Source organism: Neoarius graeffei, chromosome 27 (genome assembly GCF_027579695.1).
Source record: "Neoarius graeffei isolate fNeoGra1 chromosome 27, fNeoGra1.pri, whole genome shotgun sequence".
NCBI classification, from domain to species: Eukaryota; Metazoa; Chordata; class Actinopteri; order Siluriformes; family Ariidae; genus Neoarius; species Neoarius graeffei.
This window is the reverse complement of record NC_083595.1, coordinates 53,776,976-53,803,897: the sequence shown is the minus strand read 5'-3', so window position 1 is coordinate 53,803,897 and position 26,922 is coordinate 53,776,976. Positions and strand designations below refer to the sequence as shown.

Below are 26,922 nucleotides of genomic sequence, written 5' to 3'. Positions count from 1 at the left end.
AAGGATAAAGCGGCTAGAGATAATGAGATGAGATGAGATATATATAATTCTGAATGGAATACAAAAATCTGAATATTTCAAGCATGTAATTTTTTTTTTTTATATGCAAGGAATTTAATTCTGGTCTAATTCTATTGATTGCAATCAGATTCCAAATACTCTATAAACATTCCATTCTGGTATGAATCAGAAAAAAAAAATTATTATAAATCACAGCATTTTTATTTTTTAAAGTACTTCATCTACTTCAACAATGTTACACAAAGATCGATCCATAACAGCCGTAAATGTCACTTAATTCCACAGGGTGTCGATAATGGTGGACACCGGTGAAAGTGATCACTATTATCGACACCTCACGCGATTCTCAAACACACATTTAGATACAAAATGGCGACTGTCAAATGAAAGAGTAAGAAATAAAGTAGGTTTCGATGAGGAGATCATGAAATATCGGTGAATTTGATCAGTAAAAACATGTCCATGATCTTTCCACCATGCTCACCTGCAATGATAACGTCCGGGTTTTTCTCAAATTGCTGGTCGTGCTAAAAAATAATTCCATCTCAAGTAACGAGCTGTGTCATCAGACGACAAGATCAAACAGCGAGGGAGGTCTTCCGGTTGATTAATTAACCAATAATAACTGTTCTAACTGAAACTAACCTTTGTAATTTTTTTTTTTTTTATTGGTAAATCTGAAAAGGTGTCGATAATTATGGACTGTTGATAATTGCAGCTGCTGCTCCAGTACCAATATTTTTATTTATTTATTTATTTATTTTTTTTTAAGAGAAACTGTGCTCATTAAACTCTTGGATGGAAAAATAATTCATTTCACTTTGAGTGTGTAAATGTGAGTCTGGGCATTCTGACTATAACACGACAGAATGGAGAGACAGAGACAGACAGATAGATAAAAGAGGGAATGATGGACGGTTAGGACGGAGAATCTAAACATTGCCTGGAAGCTGAGGACCTTGTTTGGCCTTTAGTGCTTTCATTGAGCCGATCGAGCAATTCAGCTGTCACGATAAAACACTGGCCTTTTGGAAACACTCCACCGAAGTCCACTCAAATCCCAGCACTAATGCCTTCACTTGATGGACGAGGGGTTTAGCCCTGAGTGGACGGTGTGGAGTCTGCATCATCCAAGCAGCAGGAGGTGTGATTAGATAAGATCTCCACCGCCCGTCTCTCTCTCTCTCTCTCACACACACACTCTCACGTTCATTCTTTGCTTTTAGTATCTCAAGTTTTATTCCCATAAAGCTCCTTGAGAATTCATTGGGAACACGGGGTTCTGTGTCAATAAACCTTGCTCTCATGTATCATTATTTATGTGACAGCAGGTTGTGAGTTCAAATCTCAGACCTGATAAAGGAGTCATGTCTAGATTTTGTATAAAAGCCAGAAAAAAAATAGTGCTCAACTTGGGTGAAGATTTTTTTTTAAATTATTATTATTATTATTATTATTATTATTATTATTATTTTTAATAATCAATGTCATATTGGTGTGTGTGTGTGTGTGTGTGTGTGTGTGTGTGTGTTTATTCATGTGCATAAGATGTGAATAAAAGCCAGGAAAAATGGCAATGGCATTTTCTTCTCTTCTTCTTCTTCTTATTATTATTATATGGTAATAGTACAGTACAGGTTGCCAAGTTCCATTTTGGAAATATTCTCTAATCTAAAACCCTGAGTTTTCAGCCAATAATTATGATGATTAAAGGTTTATAATGAGTGAGGTTGTTCTATTTTTCAGTCTCATTCATATTAAAAGTGGGATTCGGGTCACACCAGATTTTTTTTCAAATCTTGTTTATTTCCTGGTTCAGGATTTTCCAAGTGTAAACCGTCCTTCCCTGCACCATCTGGTTTGATAAAATACTCAACTGTATAATTAAACCTGAATGCATGATGTCTTGTATTCACAGCTCCACACGGATCTCGACGTGGGGAATAAGAACATCAGGTATGTCCTGGCTGGAGAAGGAGCAGGAACCATCTTTGCCATCAATGAGCTGACAGGCGATATCCATGCTATGAAGAGGCTGGACCGCGAGGAGAAGGCGGAGTACACGCTCACAGCGCAGGTCATCAACCGAGACACCAACGAGCCGCTGGAGCCTCCATCGGAGTTCATCATCAAAGTGCAGGACATCAACGACAATCCGCCGCAGTTCATCGAGGGGCCGTACCAGGGCTCAGTGCCCGAAATGTCACCCGTCGGTAAGCCAAATCTGATTTTATTCAGAAGACCGTCAATACATATAAAAAAACATGCACATGATTACACAATACACACAGTCTGTAGTGGATTTAAAAAGTTTACACACCCCTGATAAAATTTCAGGTTTTTGTGATGTAAAAAAGAAACCACGTTAAATCACATCAAATGTTTTTCCACTTTTATTGTGTTACAGCATCCAATGCAATTCAAAGGAAAAACAAACATTATTTTTTAAAGACAAAAAAAGAAAAAATGTACAATAAAGTGGTTGCATAAGTATACACGCCCCTTAACTAATACTGTATTAAAGCATCTTTTCCTGATAATGCAGCACTCAGACTTTTTAAATACGACTCTACCAACTGAGCACATCTTCATCGGGTCATTTTATTCTCCTCTTCCTCACAAAAATGCTCTAAATCGAATAAAATTGTGAGGAAATCTCCTGTACAAAGCCCCCTTCAAGTCTGGGCTGTGACTGAGCCCTTCCACAATGTTGATCTTCTTCTGAAGTCGTTCCTTTGTTGGTTTGGATTTGTGCTGCGGGTTGTTATCATACTGGAAGGTATTTTTCCTCTTCGGCTGTCTAACAGAGGTCTGCAAGTTTTGTGGGGAAAAAAAAAAAGATATATTTTGGAATTTGGAGTTATCCATGATTCCTTCAATCCTGACTAAAACCCCAGTCCCAGCTGAAGAGCAGAAGCCCCAGAGCATGATGCTGCCACCACCATGCTTCACCGTGGATAAGGTGAACTTTGGGTGATAAACTCGAGCTTGACGTTAACTCTTTAATCGACTCGTCCAGTCGGACAAGCAGCAAAGTTTTTCACTCATCCTGACCATAACCCTTTTATTCCTGTTTATTTACGAGTTCAGTGAAAGGAAAGTGGTAAAGAAAGTTTATCAAAAAGCAGGTACAGTTATGATAATCATTAAGCTTTTAGGATTTATAATTTTTCAATAAAACTCAAACTTTAACTGTAACAATAAACAAAAAACTATCCAATGTGCCATTATGGTGTGTGTGTGTGTGTGTGTGTGTGTGTGTGTGTGTGTGTGTGTGTGTGTTCTAATCCATTACCTAATCTGTAGTTTTAAGAGTTGGAATTGTCGTCTTTTTCACTTTCTTTCAACAAAATGAAACCGAAAGAAAAGAAATTAGATAATATGATCAGGGTGACAGAATCACATTGTGAATGGGGGAAAAAACAAACAAACAAACAAACAAAACAGAAATGAGTTTGGTACTGCTGTAAAATTCCCACAAAATATTGTACGACCTTTGTGATGGTTAATGTTAATGTGAACCATACAAAAGAAAATACAGTGAAAGTCCAAATGAAATGAAGATTCACCACAGATATTTATTTTATTGAGGCATTTGATCACCATTTCTCCCATTTTGATGAAAGTCTACTCATCTATAATTAGATATGACGACATGGTTATTTTTACACACACACCTGCTGGACTCAGCTTCCTCGGAATTCCATAAACAATAACACGGCTGGATCACTGAGGGGATTGAATTAGTTTTGTTTGAACTTTATTGATATAACTTGTGAATAATTACCATAAAAATTGTGATTTTCAACAAATTTTCAACTCGTCCCGTCGGACAGGCAGATACGGATCTAACACCCAAATGTTTGGTCCAGACAGTCAGACTATAACTGTCGGACAGTAACTGTTACTCTGTGGATGTGAGACATGGGTCCTGACATCTAACTTGTTAGAAATCCTAGATGTCTTTCAAAGGCAGTGCTTCTAAATCATGTTGAAAATTAAACGGCAAGACTATAGCCCACTTTACACGGGGACGGTCTGAAACAAAAACGCAAAAGTCCATTTTCGTTCTCACTTTTTTCCGCGTCTACACGACCGTTTTCAAGGAGGAAATCTGCGTCTATACGGTGACGCATAAATGTGTGGAATTCAATTGGATGTACATGCCAGGTGGCTAGGCGGTGCTGTGAAAGACCTCCGCTATGTCTGCACGCATGCGCAATGTCTTCCGTCTTGTCTGATCTGCACATCTGCGTTGCGAAAACTTTGACTACTCTGGCTATGGTAAGTAAGTAAAAAAGTAAGAGCATACTATACCCGCCTCTGTTCATTAACGGTATATGTGCAGATTCGGTGTAGATGTTCGAAGGACTCCTGGACGTTTATTAAAGCTGACAGAGCAGCTTGAAGGTCCGTTGGATCGATGTAATCAGACATGCTCTTACTTTTTTACTTACTTTCTTACTTCCCGGGCTGGCATGTACAGTATATGACATACGTATGACGTAAACGCGTACCGGACGTGAGCAGATCCGAGCAGAGTTTCGCGTATTGGGTAGTTTAGACGGATATGCAACGGGGGCTGTTTTTAACTTATCCACTCTGGAAGGCGTTTTCAATTTTTTCCGTTTTTCAGCCTCGGAAACGCCGTCCCCGTGTAGACAAAAGGCACTTCCGATAAAATATTTAGTCGTTTTTACCCGACAGCGTCCTCGTGTAAGCGGGCCCTATGTGAATAAGGAAGACCTGTATGCTCAGGTGGATGAGCGACAACTGTCCGTAGCACTCAAAAAAAGACAACTCTGTTGGCGAGGCCACCAACTCCAACAACACCAAGGAGGATTTTATAAAGTTTGCTCTATGGACCCCAGTGTGTGTGTGTGGGGGGGGGACCTTCAGGGCCTTCTAGGCATTCAGAGAAGCCCAAACACATCACCATTTCAAATGTTATATTTAATTTATTTCAATATTTAATTTGTTTCATAATTCCATTATAATTATTCTCTTCTAATTCTAATTTGGCCGCATTTTCTATCAAATTAACTTCAGAAATGAAAGGGTTACTGTCCTGAAAACATTAAAATCGAGTTCTCCAATGAGATTGTTTTGTTTGTTGTCTCTAGGCTGAGAAGAGTTTCGAGCTGCTCACTTGTTGGTTAGGACTTCATTGCCGGGACAGAAGGCCATGACAGTGTATGTTTATTTAGGAAGTGACAGATGAATTAACCAATCAGATTTTGATTTATAGTGGGCGGGACCAAAAATTTATCGCCCTCAGCCTTCTCGAAGGCCAACACAAGCTAATGACTGAGAAACTAAGATTTCTGTTTCCAGATTTTTCCTCCACACACATGTAGCAATGTCATAATTTCATATGAATAAAGTTTTGGGTTTCTTTGTGAACTTCCCAAAATCCCTCTATTGTAAAATACGTTAATTTGTCAGGTTCTGTTAATGGTTCCACTATTGTTTCTGATGGGGCATTAATTAGTGTAACACACGTGTGGACGTTATCATGCTTGGGCTGTCTGGAAAGGGGGAAGCTGGCTTTGCGAATCCTACACACTGTAAACAATGATTTGCTGTTTTAACTTAAAGTTAGTGCAAGGGCTGACTTAACATTTTGAGTTCACTGAAATTCACATAGTGAGTTAAATTGTTGTGAACTTACTATATTAATTTCAGTGAACTCAACATTGTAAGGCAGCCCTAGCACTAACTTTTTTAAGTTAAAACAACAAATCTGTTTTTTTACAGTGCACAGACAATATTCATTAATACAGAATTATTTTTTCCTCAAGATATGATGATGATTATTTTTTGATGTAAGAATGTGCATCAAAACATCTGCTGTTAGTATCGGATCAAATACAGTGGTGCTTGAAAGTTTGTGAACCCTTTAGAATTTTCTATATTTCTGCATAAATATGACCTAAAACATCATCAAATTTTCACACAAGTCCTAAAAGTAGATAAAGAGAACCCAGTTAAACAAATGAGACAACAATGTTATACTTGGTCATTTATTTATTAAGGAAAATGATCCAATATTACATATCTGTGAGTGGCAAAAGTATGTGACCCTTTGCTTTCAGTATCTGGTGTGACCCCCTTGTGCAGCAATAACTGCAACTAAACGTTTGCGGTAACTGTTGATCAGTCCTACACACCGGCTTGGAGGAATTTTAGCCCGTTCCTCCGTACAGAACAGCTTCAACTCTGGGATGTTGGTGGATTTCCTCACATGAACTGCTCGCTTCAGGTCCTTCCACAACATTTCCATTGGATTAAGGTCAGGACTTTGACTTGGCCATTCCAAAACATTCACTTTATTCTTCTTTAATCATTCTTTGGTAGAACGACTTGTGTGCTTAGGGTCGTTGTCTTGCTGCATGACCCACCTTCTCTTGAGATTCAGTTCATGGACAGATGTCCTGACATTTTCCTTTAGAATTCGCTGGTATAATTCAGAATTCATTGTTCCATCAATGATGGCAAGCCGTCCTGGCCCAGATGCAGCAAAACAGGCCCAAACCATGATACTACCACCACCATGTTTCACAGATGGGATAAGGTTCTTATGCTGGAATGGAGTGTTTTCCTTTCTCCAAACATAACACTTCTCATTTAAACCAAAAAGTTCTATTTTGGTCTCATCCATCCACAAAACATTTTTCCAATAGCCTTCTGGCTTGTCTACATGATCTTTAGCAAACTGCAGATGAGCAGCAATGTTCTTTTTGGAGAGCAGTGGCTTTCTCCTTGCAACCCTGCCATGCACACCATTGTTGTTCAGTGTTCTCCTGATGGTGGACTCATCAACATTAACATTAGCCAATGTGAGAGAGGCCTTCAGTTGCTCAGAAGTTACCCTGGGGTCCTTTGTGACCTCGCTGACTATTACATGCCTTGCTCTTGGAGTGAGCTTTGTTGGTCGACCACTCCTGGGGAGGGGAACAATGGTCTTGAATTTCCTCCATTTGTACACAATCTGTCTGACTGTGGATTGGTGGAGTCCAAACTCTTTAGAGATGGTTTTGTAACCTTTTCCAGCCTGATGAGCATCAACAACGCTTTTTCTGAGGTCCTCAGAAATCTCCTTTGTTCGTGCCATGATACACTTCCACAAACATGTGTTGTGAAGCTCAGACTTTGATAGATCCCTGTTCTTTAAATAAAACAGAGTGCCCACTCACACCTGATTGTCATCCCATTGATTGAAAACACCTGACTCTAATTTCACCTTCAAATTAACTGCTAATCCTAGAGGTTCATATACTTTTGCCACTCACAGATATGTAATATTGGATCATTTTCCTCAATAAATAAATGACCAAGTATAATATTTTTGCCTCATTTGTTTAACTGGGTTCTCTTTGTCTACTTTTAGGACTCGTGTGAAAATCTGATGATGTTTTAGGTCATATTTATGCAGAAATATAGAAAGTTCTAAAGGGTTCACAAACTTTCAAGCACCACTGTATGTAAATCAGTGTTGTAAAATTCTGTGTGAAAAGTCGACTGTTTATCTGAGTCAGCATTTGGCTGAGTGCTAACTGGTGTATTATGTTGCCTGGATACCAGAATCTTTTCCCTTGTCTCCGTGTGTTGATCGCCTGGTCATTGATTGTTTTCCAGAATAAATGCTGACAGATCGACTCTTCACCTCTCTTCATCAACTATTAGCCACACAGAGGTTATTATTAGAGTAACTGACTGGTTATAGTCGGTCACACACTCGCCCCAGGATTTTTCACTCAGACTTAAGTATTCATTTCCCTGTGTAATTTACTGAGTTACTTTTAAAGGTGCCCTTCCACCAAAAACGTTTAATACTGGCTCTTTTTGAAATACCATAGTTCACTCCAAGTTGCATATGCATGCTGCATGTGAAAATGTAATTCTACCCCCATTCCCTGTATTAGCTTATGAAAGAAAATAGTCGGAAAAACGAGCGGATCTGAAAAAGCCATACGATCTTATGTCACTTCGTAAATTAGTATTCATGGCCTCGCCCACCTTGGCTTGCGACCGCCCACGGGAAGAAAGTTCGAATTTAAGTGTGAGGAGAGAGAGAAGAGCCCATCTCGTCAGTAGCTAACGAAGAGGACCTAACAGCAAGTTGAAAACATGGCTGAACAAGTTCGTGCCTGTGTTATTTGTGGCAGTAAGACATCAACATTACATTTCTTGCCCAAGATAGAAGAGCTGAAGAAGAAATGGTTGGAATTTATCTTTGGAACACCACCAGCGAAGTATAATGCAGCGTTAGTACTGTGTTCTGATCATTTCAACCACAGTGACTTTTCAAACTTCGGTGCCTTCAGTAGTGGTTTTGCTTCGAGGTTGTTTTTAATACCTGGATCTGTCGACCACCAGCTCACAAGCCGTAAGTAAAACATGAACTTTTTGTTTGAAGGTTTTTGTTACAAAATAGCATGTTCATATTCTCCACGTTAGCATGCATGACATGGTCACAAGCTCGGCAGGGATGAGAATTTTCTGCTTTTCAGCAGATTTATGCTTTTTCTGAGTAAAAAACGACCTTTTTATATTACGCCAAATCCGTTGAGAATTTTTTTTATTAATTTCGGGGGGTTGGGGTATGTTCCTTCATGCCGTTCAAACTTTATTAACTCCAACGATGTTTACACATTATTTGTAAGTCGCCATCTTTAGTCTCGTTTAAATCCCGTTGAATGTGATGTAAAATTTGTGTTATCTACATTGTTATTGGTCAAAACATCGATGTCGAGACCATAATAGCCAATCAAAACAGTTTTTACAAAGACACCCATATCCGCTTGTTCTGACCCACTGGAGGTAGCGTCACAGTGCTGTTAGCTAATCAGAGGTAACACGTTTACTGATTGCTGTTAGCCAATCAGAGGTAACACATTTACATGTCATGAATATTAATGAGTAAGAGCTGAAATCCTGTCGTTCTCCCGCCACCCACTCCTCCACCAAACTAGAACAGCCTGAAACAGGAGAACCACAGCATTTTTTCACCAAAACTGGCTCACAGGGCATTCATTCATACTAGAGACCACCGCACAATTAATGAAAAAATGATGCAAGGAGACCTTTAAAATCAACATCAACAGCTACACACAACGGAGCGACCTGGCATCCTGCCGCTAATCCCTCGCAAAATCCTTTGCCCTGTTGCTTTTTTGGTGTCTGGCTAAGTTTTAGCTTAGCTCAAGTCCCAGCTGTAATAGTAACTGTTCATCACTGGACCCCAGAACATGGTCGTCAATCAAGAGGTTGGAAGAGAATCCTTTACCCAGAGTCTATTGGAAAGATTCTTCACCCTGACTCGGACGTGACTCTGACACCAAGTGAGATACGTCAAGAAGCACAGGACCGTGTCGCTTGGGGGAAGGTTGTGGCTGGCACCTGCAGAACACGGACTCCTCTGTGATCCGGAGACGACAACAGACTACTGTCAATGTTGAGCCATGGAACTGTCTTCTTATTGCACAAAACATCTCTTACAATTATGCCCAGAAAGCTCTACTTTGATCTTATAAGACCAGAACACATTTTCCCTGATGGTTTTGGGTGATTTAGGCAAACGTAGATGTTTTTATGTTCTTTTTGTGAGAAAGGGCTTCTGTCTAGGTGCCCTTCCCCATCGCCCAGACATGAAGAATACAGGAGACTGTAGGATGTGACCAGGACTTTATATGTTCCTTGATGTCAGTATACTTGGCCAATAATACTGATTCTGATGACTTCAGAAGTTGGATCAAATCAAGAAGGAATCAAGAAAATCTGACAGAAACAGCTGCTCTTTGTTTTGGGGTTGATCACAGTCATTTCACTGATGACAGAATTGCTGAGAAATGTATTTATGATCATTTCTTTTGAATATGAATTGTGTCAGTTGCTACGAAAGTTCTGACATGATTCATCTTGGTACATCACCAAACCCTGCGATTTTAACAGGGGTGTGTGAACTTTACATCCACTGTATATACAGTGCTGAGCATAAATGAGTGCACCCCCTTTGAAAAGTAACATTTTAAACAATATCTCAATGAACACAAACAATTTCCAAAATGTTGAAAAGACAAAGTTTAATATAACATTGGCATCAGGTGTATTTGACATCAGGTGTAGTGATTCTGCCACTTACCTTCCCTGACTCCGCCCTCCTGTCACAGACCGGCACTTGACCACGCCCCCGCTGCCACAAACTTATAACATGAAAGTAAGGTTAATAATATAACTTAGATTACACATTTTTCAGTTTTACTCAAATTAGGGTGGTGCAAAAATGAGTACACCCCACAACAAAAACTACTACATCTAGCACTTTGTATGGCCTCCATGATTTTTATTGACAGCACCAAGTCTTCTAGGCATGGAATGAACAAGTTGGCGACATTCTGCAACATCAATCTTTTTCCATTCTTCAACAATGACCTCTTTTAGTGACTGGATGCTGGATGGAGAGGGATGCTCAACTTGTCTCTTCAGAATTCCCCATAGGTGTTCGATTGGGTTCAGATCAGGAGACATACTTGGCCACTGAATCACTTTCACCCTGTTCTTCTTCAGAAATCCAACAGTGGCCTTAGATGTGTGTTTAGTCATGTTGGAAAAGTGCACGACGACCAAGGGCACAGAGTGATGGTAGCATCTTCTCTTTCAGTATAGAGCAATACATCTGTGAATTCATGATGCCATCAATGAAATGCAGCTCCCCGACACCAGCAGCACTCATGCAGCCCCACATAAGGACACTGCCACCACCATGTTTCACTGTAGGCACCATGCATTTTGCTTTGTATTCCTCACCTTTGCGACACCATACAGTTTTGAAGCCATCAGTTCCAAAAACATTTATCTTGGTCTCATCACTCCAGAGTATAGAGTCCCAGTAGTCTTCATCTTTGTCAGCATGGGCCCTGGCAACCTCTAGGCGGGCTTTTTTGTGCCTGGGCTTTAGGAGAGGCTTCTTTCATGGATGACATCCATGCATGCCATTCCTCTGCAGTGTACGCCGTATTGTGTCACGGGAAGTAGTCACCCCAGTTTGGCTTTCTACTTCTTTAGATAACTGCAGTGAACCTGCATGCCGATTTTCTTCAACCCTTCTCATCAGAAGACGCTCCTGTCGAGGTGTTAACTTCCGTGGACGACCTGGACGTCTCTGTGAGATGGTTGCAGTTCCATCTTTCTTAAATGTTTGTCCCACTTTTGCTACAGTATTCTGACTGATAAGTAAAGCTTTGCTGATCTTCTTGTAGCCTTCACCTTTGTGGTGTAAAGAAATTATTTTCTTTGGGGAATTCTGAAGAGACAAGTTGAGCATCACTCTCCATCCAGCATCCAGTCACTAAAAGAGGTCGTTGTTGAAGAATGGAAAAAGATTAATGTTGCAAAATGTCGCCAACTTGTTCATTCCATGCCTAGAAGACTTGGTGCTGTCATTAAAAATCATGGAGGCCATACAAAGTACTAGATGTAGTAGTTTTTGTTGTGGGGTGTACTCATTTTTGCACCAACTGTAATCTAAGTTACAGTTAGGTCCATAAATATTTGGACAGAGGCAACATTTTTCTAATTTTGGTTCTGTACATTACCACAATGAATTTTGAACAAAACAATTCAGATGCAGTTGAAGTTCAGACTTTCAGCTTTAATTCAGTGGGTTGAACAAAATGATTGCATAAAAATGTGAGGAACTAAAGCATTTTTTAAAACACAATCCCTTCATTTCAGGGGCTCAAAAGTAATTGGACAAATTAAATAATTGTAAATAAAATGTTCATTTCTAATACTTGGTTGAAAACCCTTTGTTGGCAATGACTGCCTGAAGTCTTGAACTCATGGACATCACCAGACGCTGTGTTTCCTCCTTTTTAATGCTCTGCCAGGCCTTTACTGCAGCGGTTTTCAGTTGCTGTTTGTTTGTGGGCCTTTCTGTCTGAAGTTTAGTCTTTAACAAGTGAAATGCTGCTCAATTGGGTTGAGATCAGGTGACTGACTTGGCCATTCAAGAATATTCCACTTCTTTGCTTTAATAAACTCCTGGGTTGCTTTGGCTTTATGTTTTGGGTCATTGTCCATCTGTATGATGAAACGCCAACCAATCAGTTTGGCTGGATTTGAGCACACAGTATGTCTCTGAACACCTCAGAATTCATCTGGCTGCTTCTGTCCTGTGTCACATCATCAATAAACACTAGTGACCCAGTGCCACTGGCAGCCATGCATGCCCAAGCCATCACACTGCCTCCGCCATGTTTTACAGATGATGTGGTATGCTTTGGATCATGAGCTGTACCACGCCTTCGCCATACTTTTTTTCTTTCCATCATTCTGGTAGAGGTTGATCTTGGTTTCATCTGTCCAAAGAATGTTCTTCCAGAACTGTGCTGGCTTTTTTAGATGTTTTTTTTCGCAAAGTCCAATCTAGCCTTTTTATTCTTGAGGCTTATGAGTGGCTTGCACCGTGCAGTGAACCCTCTGTATTTACTTTCATGCAGTCTTCTCTTTATGGTAGATTTGGATATTGATATGCCGACCTCCTGGAGAGTGTTGTTCACTTGGTTGGCTGTTGTGAAGGTGTTTCTCTTCACCATGGAAATTATTCTGCGATCATCCACCACTGTTGTCTTCTGTGGGCGTCCAGGCCTTTTTGCATTGATGAGTTCACCAGTGCTTTCTTTCTCTCTCAGGATGTACCAAACTGTAGATTTTGCCACTCCTAATATTGTAGCAATTTCTCGGATGGTTTTTTTCTGTTTTTGCAGCTTAAGGATGGCTTGTTTCACCTGCATGGAGAGCTCCTTTGACCGCATGTTTTCTTCACAGCAAAATCTTCCAAATGCAAGCACCACACCTCAAATCAACTCCAGGCCGTTTATCTGCTTAATTGAGAATGACATAACGAAGGAATCGCCCACACCTGCCCATGAAATAGCCTTTGAGTCAATTGTCCAATTACTTTTGGTCCCTTTAAAAACAGGGTGGCACATGTTAAGGAGCTGAAACTCCTAAACCCTTCATCCAATTTTAATGTGGATCCCCTCAAATGAAAGCTGAAAGTCTGGACTTTATGTCCATTATATAACTATCACTTGAATATGTTTCAGTAAACAGGTAAAAAAAACTAAATTTGTGTCAGTGTCCAAATATATATGGACCTAAATGTATATTATTAACCTTACTTTCCCGTTATAAGTTAAACTGATGTTATATTAAACTTTGTCTTGTCAACATTTTGCATTTTGTATGCATGGATTATTACACACTGTCTGTACACTGTAAACACACTCGGGATTCAAAACAGAAATTTAATGTTGAGACACAAAGAGTTAATTGCAGCTCTGGATAGAGAAGTAAACAGATATCTTTGCAAAATGTGTCTTTTCTGAGGAAAGAAATAAGAGAGAGAGATATTTGGTAGTTTATCCTGAGAAAGAAAAGCACAGAAACACAACCAGCTCACAATACAATCTGTTTACATCTATTATTTATTAAAATCTCTCTCAGTGCTAAATCAGCGGCCTTCGTGATTGTGATACTGACACGATGCAGTGGCATTAACGTTCCCTCTCCATGTATTTCCAGGAACATGGTTGAAAAAATATTTCTGTTTTGCAAATACAGTATAGTTTTTTTTCAGCACTGTTTTTATTAGATGCACAGCATGTTTAACTCGTTTCTTGATGAAGATTACAGAGATTGATTGATTAATAAAGATAAATAGCAAAAAATAAATCATATCACCTCACATTGTATCATCAGATTGCATTCCACTGTGTTACACTCACCGGCCACTTTATTAGGAACACCCATACATCCACTTGCTGTTTTCTGCAGTTCTCTAATCAGCCGATCTCTCGAAAGCAGCACAATGCATCAGTTAATGTTCACAATGTTCAAACATCAGAACGGGAAACATTGTGATCTCACAGCGAAGTGTGACTTTCTCTCACTGTGGTCTGGGTGTTGGTTTGAGCCAGATGGACTGGTTTGAGTATTTCAGAAGCTGCTGATCTCCTGGGGTTTTCACACACAACAGTCTCTAGAGTTTACACAGAATGGTGCAGAAAACAAAAAACACTGAGTGAGTGAATCAGCGACAGTTCTGTGGGTGGAAACAAACGCCTTGTTGATAAGAGAGGGTCAGAGGGAAATGGACAGATTCGAGGTGGTTTGAGCTTTTTTTGCCAGGAAGGATATAGTAACTCATATAATCACTCTTTACAACCGTGGTGAGCAGAAAAGCATCTCAGCATGCAACAGAAAACAGAAGAACACATTGGGTTCCACTCCTGCAGCCAAGGACAGGGATCTTAGAATCAACAACAAGTTCCTGTTAAAGTGGCCGGTGAGTGTGTATATCACATATATATTATATGTTATATCTGATCGGAGCAGGTTCAGTGATATCGGCGAACCTTGAGTCAGATCTCATGGAAGCCTGAATGTTACGCCGCTGATCTAAGCCTGGATCCACGTTCACATACACAGATTGAGTTTGGTGTTTGATTTACTCGATCAGTAAACAGCAGTGGAGAACTCTGAGCTTTGCAGTTCCTGCTGTAGCCCATTATATAATTACTGTACTCATTTGTTTCATTCCTGGACTTGATTGACTAATAGATTTGATGTGAACAGCTGAATGCAGCCAAGTAAGTTTTCTTTCTTCGGCTGTTTGGACACAACATTTACCTCCACACTGTTACTGTAATCCATCATGTCTCTGAAACTAGAATGGTACACACACACATTAAAGGAGTGTGTGTGCGTGTGTTTTCCCTCTCCGCCAGTGATGCACTCGATTGAACTCGTCCATGCCGTTATCGGGGTTTGACAGTGACGTGTGGGAGATAACGAGCTCGGTGATGACACGCCACGGCACTCCCACAGAGACAAAAACATCCTCCTTTTGTGACTTGCTCTTTTCTTTTTGTTGCTGCAGATTAATTAAACATTAGCTGTCATTTTCTCACCAGGCTCGGACCTGACTTGTTTTGGTCTTATGAAGTATTTATGTGTCAAGAGACAAGCACGGGACGAGTCAAAAAAAAAAAAACAAGGAACATGCAGACAAACAGGTCTTTCACCAAGTCAGTGTCACATTCAGAGACGGCAGACGTTTCATGTCTGGTTTTGGCTCTCAGTGGAGGCAGACGACGCATTTCGCTATAGACTGCAACACAAAAGGGGAAAATCAGGAGCGGTAATTTCAGAGAAAATTGAGTTATGACTGAAAATAGACTTCTGGACATCTGAAATGTCTCTTTCTTTTATCATGTGTCTGATATATACCACATCCCAGAAGAAAATTTCGATTAAACAGAAAAATATATATGCGTGTGTGTCTTGCTTTTATTTTGTAAAATGTTCAGCCCAGTGCTTTGTAGGACTCCACAACACATGAACAAATATTTCAGCTATACTTTAGTGAATACCACATCCACATTTTTTTTTTGCAAAAAACAGACATGATACTTTTTATCAATTTATATTTACTTTTTTTTTAATTTAATTGAACAAGTTAGGGGGCGGCACGGTGGTGTAGTGGTTAGCGCTGTCGCCTCACAGCAAGAAGGTCCGGGTTCGAGCCCCGTGGCCGGCGAGGGCCTTTCTGTGTGGAGTTTGCATGTTCTCCCCGTGTCCGCGTGGGTTTCCTCCGGGTGCTCCGGTTTCCCCCACAGTCCAAAGACATGCAGGTTAGGTTAACTGGTGACTCTAAATTGAGCGTAGGTGTGAATGTGAGTGTGAATGGTTGTCTGTGTCTATGTGTCAGCCCTGTGATGACCTGGCGACTTGTCCAGGGTGAACCCCGCCTTTCACCCGTAGTCAGCTGGGATAGGATCCAGCTCGCCTGCGACCCTGTAGAACAGGATAAAGCGGCTACAGATAATGAGATGAGATGAACAAGTTAGTTCCTGTTCTGGCTCACGCTACAGCAGCTATAAACAGTCATTTTGTCATTGGCCTCTCGCTCTGTCCTGAACATTTTGGAAAACTTTACCTTTCAAGCTCGACGGCCTTTTAATTTCATAAATTCAGTGAAATTTAGTTCCCTCTGAAATGTATTTATTGTGATGTTTATTTCTGTAATAGCTCACAAAATATCAGGCCATTCTGTGGCTGGGAAGTTATTTAATTTGAGGGGATTAAAGCAAATAATGTGCATGAAATCGCTCGCTTGGCGCAGTCAAGCAGACAGAGGAAGTCCGTGTGCGCATGCGCAGGTTTACCTTCTTCTTCTTCTTCTTCTTTTGGGTTTTACGGCAGCTGGCATCCACAGTGTTGCATTACTGCCATCTACAGGTTTCCCTTTGAGCGTGCACTGACAGTTCCACCATTCTGTCGCTAAACGAACAGCTGATCACACCGAGGTGCTCGCTGAGCGCCCATATTTATTAGTTTGGTCCTGCATTTCCTTTCCTTCGTATAGAACATAACGTCTTTTCTTCTTGCTTTCTTTCTGTTACTGTAGTCGCTCTTTCACATTTCATTCACACACTCACGTCCTCCATTTTTCTCTCATGTTTCAAATTTGTATCCCACAATGCCTTGTGTGAACGGGGAAAGCCCACCACGTGATGCATGACGTAGTATCTTGAATTGGGTCATGGTGAAGCAGGAAAAAATAGCGGAGAATTCCGGGCCATGTGGCTTTAAATTAATTAATTGTTCTATTAAACAACAACAACAAAAACTGGAAGTCTGTGATTCGAATTCAGTAGCTTTTGGTCCACTAAATGAAAATAATTTGGTGTCGGGAAAATTCTTTTTATGACCTACACTTGAAAAATCTGAAAGCCTGTCAACCTTTAACTCTTACAAAGCACTGACACTGGAGACTCCTTATATCAATGTTAAATCAAAGTATCAACAATTTTCCTTTTTTTTAATCCATTTATTTTGCATATCTGCTGTATATGTCCCTGTGAATGAGCTGTTACTATGGAAACGATCACGTATCAGAACAAGTGCTTTAATTAATATAAACCTGCACTATTATCAGAGCTGCTGTTCTCGAAAATTAATCAACGCCTTTTGCCCAGTCACAATCATAAGTGGTAAAATTAAATAAATAAATTAACCGATTCATGTTTCAAATACAACCCCGATTCCAAAAAAGTTGGGACAAAGTACAAATTGTAAATTAAAAACGGAATGCAATGATGTGGAAGTTTCAAAATTCCAGAATAGAACATAGATGACATATCAAATGTTTAAACTGAGAAAATGTATCATTTAAAGAGAAAAATTAGGTGATTTTAAATTTCATGACAACAACACATCTCAAAAAAGTTGGGACAAGGCCATGTTTCCCACTGTGAGACATCCCCTTTTCTCTTTACAACAGTCTGTAAACGTCTGGGGACTGAGGAGACAAGTTGCTCAAGTTTAGGGATAGGAATGTTAACCCATTCTTGTCTAATGTAGGATTCTAGTTGCTCAACTGTCTTAGGTCTTTTTTGTCGTATCTTCCGTTTTATGATGCGCCAAATGTTTTCTATGGGTGAAAGATCTGGACTGCAGGCTGGCCAGTTCAGTACCCGGACCCTTCTTCTACGCAGTCATGATGATGTAATTGATGCAGTATGTGGTTTGGCATTGTCATGTTGGAAAATGCAAGGTCTTCCCTGAAAGAGACGTCGTCTGGATGGGAGCATATGTTGCTCTAGAACCTGGATATACCTTTCAGCATTGATGGTGTCTTTCCAGATGTGTAAGCTGCCCATGCCACACGCACTAATGCAACCCCATACCATCAGAGATGCAGGCTTCTGAACTGAGCGCCGATAACAACTCGGGTCGTCCTTCTCCTCTTTAGTCCGAATGACATGGCGTCCCTGATTTCCATAAAGAACTTCACATTTTGATTCGTCTGACCACAGAACAGTTTTCCACTTTGCCACAGTCCATTTTAAATGAGCCTTGGCCCAGAGAAGACGTCTGCGCTTCTGGATCGTGTTTAGATACGGCTTCTTCTTTGAACTATAGAGTTTTAGCTGGCAACGGCGGATGGCACGGTGAATTGTGTTCACAGATAATGTTCTCTGGAAATATTCCTGAGCCCATTTTGTGATTTCCAATACAGAAGCATGCCTGTATGTGATGCAGTGCCGTCTAAGGGCCCGAAGATCATAGGCACCCAGTATGGTTTTCCGGCCTTGACCCTTACGCACAGAGATTCTTCCAGATTCTCTGAATCTTTTGATGATATTATGCACTGTAGATGATGATATGTTCAAACTCTTTGCAATTTTACACTGTCGAACTCCTTTCTGATATTGCTCCACTATTTGTCGGCGCAGAATTAGGGGGATTGGTGATCCTCTTCCCATCTTTACTTCTGAGAGCCGCTGCCACTCTAAGATGCTCTTTTTATACCCAGTCATGTTAATGATCTATTGCCAATTGACCTAATGAGTTGCAATTTGGTCCTCCAGCTGTTCCTTTTTTGTACCTTTAACTTTTCCAGCCTCTTATTGCCCCTGTCCCAACTTTTTTGAGATGTGTTGCTGTCATGAAATTTCAAATGAGCCAATATTTGGCATGAAATTTCAAAATGTCTCACTTTCGACATTTGATATGTTGTCTATGTTCTATTGTGAATACAATATCAGTTTTTGAGATTTGCAAATTATTGCATTCCGTTTTTATTTACAATTTGTACTTTGTCCCAACTTTTTTGGAATCGGGGTTGTAATATGAATAGCATATCTAAAACTATACAAATGAAATGGTAACTGTAGAAACTGTAGCTTATTCTCATGCTGTAGGAGTCACAAACTAATTCTGAGCTCACACACACACAGTGCAAGTTAAATTCAGGTCTAGGTCAGGTCATTAAAACACATTTTTTTGCATGAAATATTCAATGAGAATTAATTAATTTCCAGCTTGTGAGCTTTAACTCGTTTTTGACAACCTATTTTATTCCAAGACTTTTTTTTTTTCTGAATAATAAGTAGCACGGCAAGATATTATGTCTCCTTACAATGAAAGAAACTGACACAAATTCTTCGGTTCAATTTGATTATGTTAATTTAACCCATTAACACACTCTGCTCATTCCTGATTTTTTTTTTTTTTTATACTATGAGTGTGTTTTAAGCTCTTTGAGGAGAATATGAGATTTGATGGGATTGGAATGGATTTTGGAAATGAAACTTGATGTTAATGTGAGTAAACTGTGGATTAATTCTTGCTCATTTTTGTTGGAGTGACTGTTGAGGTGTTAAAATGTGTCGTACTGCTGAAGCAGACGTGTGGATCAGGGCCGGTGCTCTATGCCATCTGCTTCATGCCACCCACAAATAAATCACACGAGATGATGAGCCGGAAGCTGAAGAGCAGGCCAGGCAAGTCCAGTGTGAATAACTAACACACACACACACACACACACACACACACACACACACACACACAACTGACTCTGTGGCATATTGAAAGCAGAGGCAGGTTGTGTCATGGACACGGAGGTTTTATGTGGTCTAACGTGTGGAATTCTGGACTCTGATTGGTCAGAAGGAAAGGTGTTGATTAATTCTCTATAACAGTGGCTCTGACAGTCATGCAGCTGCAAATCACAAGTTTATACAGTGGTGCTTGAAAATTTGTGAACCCTTTAGAATTTTCAATTTCTGCATAAATATGACCGAAAACATCACCAGATTTTCACACAAGTCCTAAAAGTAGATAAAGAGAACCCAGTTAAACACATGAGATAAAAATATTATACTTGGTCATTTATTTATTGAGGAAAATGATCCAATATTACATATCTGTGAGTGGCAAAATTATGTGAACCCCTAGGATTAGCAGTTAATTTGAAGGTGAAATTAGAGTCAGGTGTTTTCAGTCAATGGGATGACAATCAGGTGTGAGTGGGCACCCTGTTTTATTTATAGAACAGGGATCTACAGTGCCTTGCAAAAGTATTCATACCCCTTGAACTTTTTCACATTTTTCCACCTTACAACCATGAATTTAAAAGTTTTTATTGAGATTTTATATGATAGACCAACACAGAGTAGCAGATAATTGTCAAGTGAAACGAAAATGATAAATGGTCTTCAAAATTTTAAATAAATAATCTGAAAAATATGGTGTCCATTAGTATTCAGCCCCCTGTACTCTGATACCTCTAAATACAATCCAGTGCAATCAATTGCCTTCAGAAGTCATCTAATTAGTTAATAGAGTCCTACTGTGTGTAATTTACTCTCAGCATAAATACACTTGTTCTGTGAAGGCCTCAGTGGTTTGTTAGAGAACACTGAAGAACAAACAGCAACATGAAGACCAAAGAACTCACCAGACAGGTCAGGGATAAAGGTCTGGAGAAGTTTAAAGCAGGGTTAGGTTATAAAAAAAATATCCCAAGTTCTGAACATCTCAAGAAGCACTGTTCAATCCATCATTCAAAAATGGAAAAAGTATGGCACAACTGCAAACCTACCAAGACATGGCCGTCCACCTAAACTGACAGAGCGAGCAAGGAGAGCACTGGTCAGAGAAGCAGCCAAGAGGCCCATGATCACTCTGGAGGAGCTGCAGAAATCCACAACTCAGGTGGGAGAATCTGTGCACAGGACAACTATAAGTCGTACACTCCACAAATCTGGCCTTGTTGGAAGAGTGGCAAGAAGAAAGCCATTGTTGAAAGACAGGCATAAGAAGTCCCATTTGCAGTTTGCCAGAAGCCATGTAGGGGACACAGCAAACATGTGGAAGATGGTGCTTTGGTCAGATGAGACCAAAGTTGAACTTTTTGGCCTAAATGCAAAGCACTATGTGTGGCAAAAAACTAACACTGCTCATCACCCTGCACACACCATCCCCACTGTGAAACATGGTGGTGGCAGCATCATGCTATGGGGATGCTTTTCTTCAGCAGGGACAGGGAAGCTGGTCAGAGTTGATGGGAAGATGGATGGAGCTAAATACAGGGCAATCCTGGAAGAAAACCTGTTGGAGGCTACAAAAGACTTGAGACCGGGAAGGAGATTCACCTTCCAGCAAGACAATGACCCTAAACATACAGGCAGAGCTACAATGGAATGGTTTAGATCAAAGAATATTCACGTGTTAGAATGGCCCAGTCAAAGTCCAGACCTAAATCCCATTGAGCATCTGTGGCAAGACTTGAAAATTGCTGTTCACAGACATTCTTCATCCAATCTGGCTGAGCGTGAGCTATTTTGCAAAGAAGAATGGGCACAAATTTCAGTGTCTAGATGTGCAAAGCTGGTAGAGACATACCACAACAGACTTGCAGCTGTAATTGCAGCAAAAGGTGGCTCTACAAAGTATTGATGCAGGGGGGCTGAATACTAATGCACACCACATTTTTCAGATTTTTATTTGTTTAAAATTTTGAAGACCATTTATCATTTTCGTTTGACTTCACAATTATGTGCTACTCTGTGTTGGTCTATCACATAAAATCTCAATAAAAACTTTTAAATTTGTGGTTGTAAGGTGGAAAAATATGAAAAAGTTCAAGGGGTATGAATACTTTTTCAAGGCACTGTATCAAAGTCTGATCTTCACAACACATGCTTGTGGAAGTGTATCATGGCACGAACAAAGGAGATTTCTGAGGACCTCAGAAAAAGCGTTGTTGATGCTCATCAGGCTGGAAAAGGTTACAAAACCATCTCTAATGAGTTTGGACTCCACCAATCCACAGTCAGACAGATTGTGTACAAATGGAGGAAATTCAAGACCATTGTTACCCTCCCCAGGAGTGGTCGACCAAAAAAGATCACTCCAAGAGCAAGGTGTGTAATAGTCAGCGAAGTCACAAAGGACCCCAGGGTAACTTCTAAGCAACTGAAGGCCTCTCTCACATTGGCTAATGTTAATGTTCATGAGTCCACCATCAGGAGAACAATGAACACCAATGGTGTGCATGGCAGGGTTGCAAGGAGAAAGCCACTGCTGTCGTCTGCAGTTTGCTAAAGATCATGTGGACAAGCCAGAAGGCTATTGGAAAAATGTTTTGTGGATGGAGGAGGCCAAAATAGAACTTTTTGGTTTAAATGAGAAGCATTATGTTTGGAGAAAGGAAAAAAAAAACACTGCATTCCAGCACAAGAACCGTATCCCATCTGTGAAACATGGTGGTGGTAGTATCATGGTTTGGGCTTGTTTTGCTGCATCTGGGCCAGGACGGCTTGCCATCATTGATGGAACAATGAATTCTGAATTATACCAGCAAATTCTAAAGGAAAATGTCAGGACATCTGTCCATGAACTGAATCTCAAGAGAAGGTGGGTCATGCAGCAAGACAACGACCCTAAGCACACAAGTCGTTCTACCAAAGAATGGTTAAAGAAGAATAAAGTTAATGTTTTGCAATGGCCAAGTCAAAGTCCTGACCTTAATCCAATGGAAATGTTGTGGAAGGACCTGAAGCGAGCAGTTCATGTGAGGAAACCCACCAACATCCCAGAGTTGAAGCTGTTCTGTACGGAGGAACGGGCTAAAAATTCCTCCAAGCCAGTCTGCAGGACTGATCAACAGTTATCGCAAATGTTTAGTTGCAGTTATTGCTGCACAAGGGGGTCACACCAGATACTGAAAGCAAAGATTCACATACTTTTGCCACTCACAGATACGCAATATTGGATCATTTTCCTCAATAAATAAATGACCAAGTATAATATTGTTGTCTCATTTGTTTAACTGGGTTCTCTTTATCTACTTTTTGGACCTGTGTGAAAATCTGATGATGTTTTTGGTCATATTTATGCAGAAATATAGAAAATTCTAAAGGGTTCACAAACTTTCAAGCACCACCGTAAATGTAGTGCCTTGGTCTGTCAGGATTTCTTTTGGAATCCTGACCCGGGAGATAATATGGAAGAGCGCTTCTGCAATACTGCATGCTGAGATATTGCAGAGAGGCACCGCTTCCGGATATCATGTTGCACAGTCCACCAGAACTAAAATAAAGAGATCCCCGTGCTGACTGATCTAATGGCCCAACAAGAGCCATACCAATTATCTCAAAAGGGGTCTTGATTAGAGGGAGAGGGCACAAAGGTGCTTTTGGAGTGGCTGCGGGATTTACTAATTGGCATTCGCGGCACACCGCACACCACCGAAGGACATCCCTGCGAATCCCTGGCCAATAGAACCGGGCCATTTTTGGGCTTGTGTTTCATCCTGCCCCAAGTGTCTGGCCATGGGATTAAAGTAAGCAGCATGGAATACGAGTTCCCTATGGCTCTTTAGGATTAACAACTGGGTTATTTGTTCAATGGTTTGAGTGTCCTGCATCACTCGGTACAACCTATCCTTAATAATAGCGAAATATGGGAAGGCTGGTGTTGCACTTGGCTATAGAGTTTGCCCATTGATTACTCTCACTTGGTCAAACGCATGATGCAGAGTCTTGTCTTGCCATTGCTCTAATGGGAAATACTCAAGGGAATCCCCGAGAGAGGGAGGAGGGGCAAAATGCTCCTCACTCCTCCTATCGCCCTGACATGGTGCTGACATAGACAGCTCTGTGACAGCTTCCCCAGTCAATGCCACACCAGTATCTTCCCGTGACATACTAATGCAGGACTCACCTTTTACTATCTGTTCCATCAATTCTTTGAACCCTGGCCAATCAGTCCCCAAAATCAGCGAGTGGGTGAGACGAGGATTAACTGCCACCTTTATTCTATGCTTTTCTCCCTGAAATAGATGCCCCCGGGGGTGGTGGTGCAGAGTCGCCCTTACCGCTTGCCCGAACACAAAAAACAGGTGGGCTGTGCTCTCCCCAATGCCTCACCTTGCACCAGGCTTTGGTGGATTGAGGTCTGATTACAGCTGGAATCCACCAGTGTGTGATACATATCCCCTTGCACACTTAGCAGTATACGATACACTCCGGCCCGATTGAGGGCAGTCTCTGGCATGTTGGGGATCCGGACCACCGCTCCCACCTCCATCATGGAGCACCGAGTCTGAAGATGTCCCAGCTCCCCGGCACACTGGCCCAGGCTTCCCCTCTGCACTGATGTTATGGGCGTCACTCACCTGAGGGGGAAAAGACAGACACAGAAGGGTAAAATGAGGACACCACGGGTGCATCGGGCCAGCTGGGGGGGATCCGGCCCACGCCTCCACAGTGGGAGAAGAGGGTGGGGAAGGGAAGAAGAGAGGAAGGGGGAAGGAGAGAAAAAAGAGAAGAGGCGACATGTCCACCTGCCGTCGGAACCTCCGCCAGTTCAATGGCTTGTTCCAATGACGCCGGGCGATGACACTGGACCCACTCCACCATTCCTCCTGGAAGTCATGTGATGAACTGTTCCAGTGTCACCAGGTCAATGATTCCCTCTGCGTCATGGTCATCCACCCTCAGCCACCACTGGCAGGCGTCCCGGAGCTGTTGGTCGAATACAAATGGCCAGCCAACCTCCTCCAACTTCAGTGTCCAGAAGCACTGACTCTGTTATTCCAGGGAGTGGCTGACACACTGTAGGATGGCTCGCTTCAAGTCAGATTATATGAGCCGGCTGTTGGTGGGGAGCTGCTGCGTCTTGCCAGTCAATAGCAGAAGTAGGCGCGCTGCATGCTGCTCGACCAGCCACCTGCACACTTCGGCCACTTGCTCAAAGAGCGCTAGGAAGGCTCCTGGATTGTCATGCAGGCCCATCTTCATAAGGGTGAGATGGGGAGGGTCTGCTGCGGTGACGGTCGAGGACCCCGCTGATGCAAGCAGGTGCTGGAATGCCTGGCGAGCTTCCTGTTGGGCCAGCACCAAGGCTTGGAAGCATTGTTCCTGCTCCTTCTGGAGGGTGGTCAGTGCTTGATGTTGGTTCTGCTGAGCAGTAGTGAGGGCATGGATGAGGTTCTTGAATGGCAAGGACTCCATGGGGCTGGATCCCTTCGGTACTCCTGGGTTTTGGCACCACTGTAACGGTTTCCCTGATGTGAGTGGAGTACAGAAGTACGGCAGGCAGGAGATAATGTTCGCACACACGTTTATTTAAGCTTTTCAGCTTCACTTTGCTCAACTCTAGGACACATACACACGTTCTGGTCCCTGCCTCTCTTCTCTGCTCTCCAACTCCTTTTACACTCCGCCATCACTGCAACAAACACACACACACACACTAATTGACAACAGGTGTAATGACTTGGTCACTCACCTTCCCCGACCCCACCTTCCATTCACAAACTGATGCTTGGACACACCCCTGCTGCCACAATCATTAATCAACCCCATAGTGGTAACTGGAACCCCGGTCCATCACACTATAACACACTAATGTCATTATAACTAATGCTATGCTAATTACATCAACAAGCTGCTCTTCTTTTCAGGTTCCTCAGTCTGCTGAAACCTCGATATGTTCCATTCATGATTATCTGATGCTAACTGTATTTAGAGTGTAATTTCAGCCAAACTGAGCTTTTTCTTAGTAATATATCCACACATCTGAGGAAAATGTTCATGTTCTCTGTGGTTTTGTATCATTTCCACAGACTCTGTGCCTTTCGGTTAAGAGTTAACAACTATGTTCTGGTGAAATAAAACTTTAGCCTGAGTAATTCGCTAATTCATGCTGAGTTTTTCTGATTTCCAGTTGCCCGGCAACACTATTCTCAGAACTTTAGCTACTTAAACAGTAAGGATATTGTCAAGTCAAGTCAAGTTTATTTGTATCGCGCTTTTAACAATAAACATTGTCGCAAAGCAGCTTTACAGAATTTGAATGACTTAAAACATGAGCTAATTTTATCCCTAATCTATCCCCAATGAGCAAGCCTGTGACAACAGTGGCAAGGAAAAACTCCCTCAGATGACATGAGGAAGAAACCTCGAGAGGAACCAGACTCAAAAGGGAACCCATCCTCATTTGGGCAACAATAGACAGCATGACTATAACATTAACAGTTTTAACATGAAGTCAGTTTCGTTGATGTTATAAACTCTTCATTGATGGAAACTTGAGTGCAAAACTGTTCATGACAACTGCAGTCCTAAAGTTAGCAAGTCAACTGTAGTCCTCAGCCATAAAAGCATTACTGTAAGAGTCCAGAGCGTCCTCCAGGTGTGACTTTCAACTGTCCTCATGGGGCCGTCCTCCACAGGAGCGATGCGATAAAACTCCGACCAGACACAGGACACCAGGATGGATCAGGCAGGTCTGAGGAGCAGAAGAGGTTCGCATCTCGATCCCAGGACCAACATGTAGCTCAGAGGGACAGATTTAGGGGGAGAGAGAGAGAGGGAGAGAAAACACAGGTTGTTAGGTATGCCCAATGTCACCTGAATAAGTAGGAACAGTATACATATTGCACTGAGTACAAGCAGGAACTCCAGCAACTAACTATGACAGCATAACTAAAAGGGGAGAGCCAGAAGGTAACACAGGCATGAGGGGCCCCGGGACATAAAGCAGCAGCCACTACACCGTCAACAAACTCGAGTGAGCAAGCGAGTGGGGGATGACAGCATCCATACATCCCAGTTTACCAAAACACTCTGTCTGAGGATCCTCCAGATCTACACCTTTACCTCATAAACACCATTAACACAAGGCTTGACTAAACAGATATGTTTTCAACCGAGACTTAAACACTGAGACTGTGTCTGATTCCCGAACACTACTTGGAAGGCTGTTCCATAACTGTGGAGCTTTGTAAGAAAAGGCTCCGCCCCCTGATATATACGAGCCTTCACTATACGAGGTGCCAGCAGATAGCCTGCACCTTTTGATCCAAGTAGGCGTGGCGGGTCATAGAGGAGCAGAAGTTCACTCAGGTACTGTGGTGTGAGACCATTCAGTGCTTTAAAGGTCAATAGTAGTATTTTATAATCAATACAAAATGTGATTGGGAGCCAATGCAGTGTGGATAAGACAGGAGTGATGTGGTCATATTTTCTAGTTCTA

The 26,922-nt window shown here is 41.5% G+C and overlaps 1 protein-coding gene across 1 annotated transcript in view; it reads left to right on the top strand.

Moving 5' to 3' along the window:
* Positions 1-26,922, top strand: part of cdh8 (cadherin 8) — a 277,193-nt gene that overhangs the window by 114,022 nt on the left and 136,249 nt on the right. Inside the window, exon 3 of the mRNA XM_060911845.1 lies at positions 1,940-2,234. Within this exon, the coding sequence (XP_060767828.1) occupies positions 1,940-2,234 (295 nt within the window). The remainder of the gene's footprint in view (positions 1-1,939; positions 2,235-26,922) is intronic.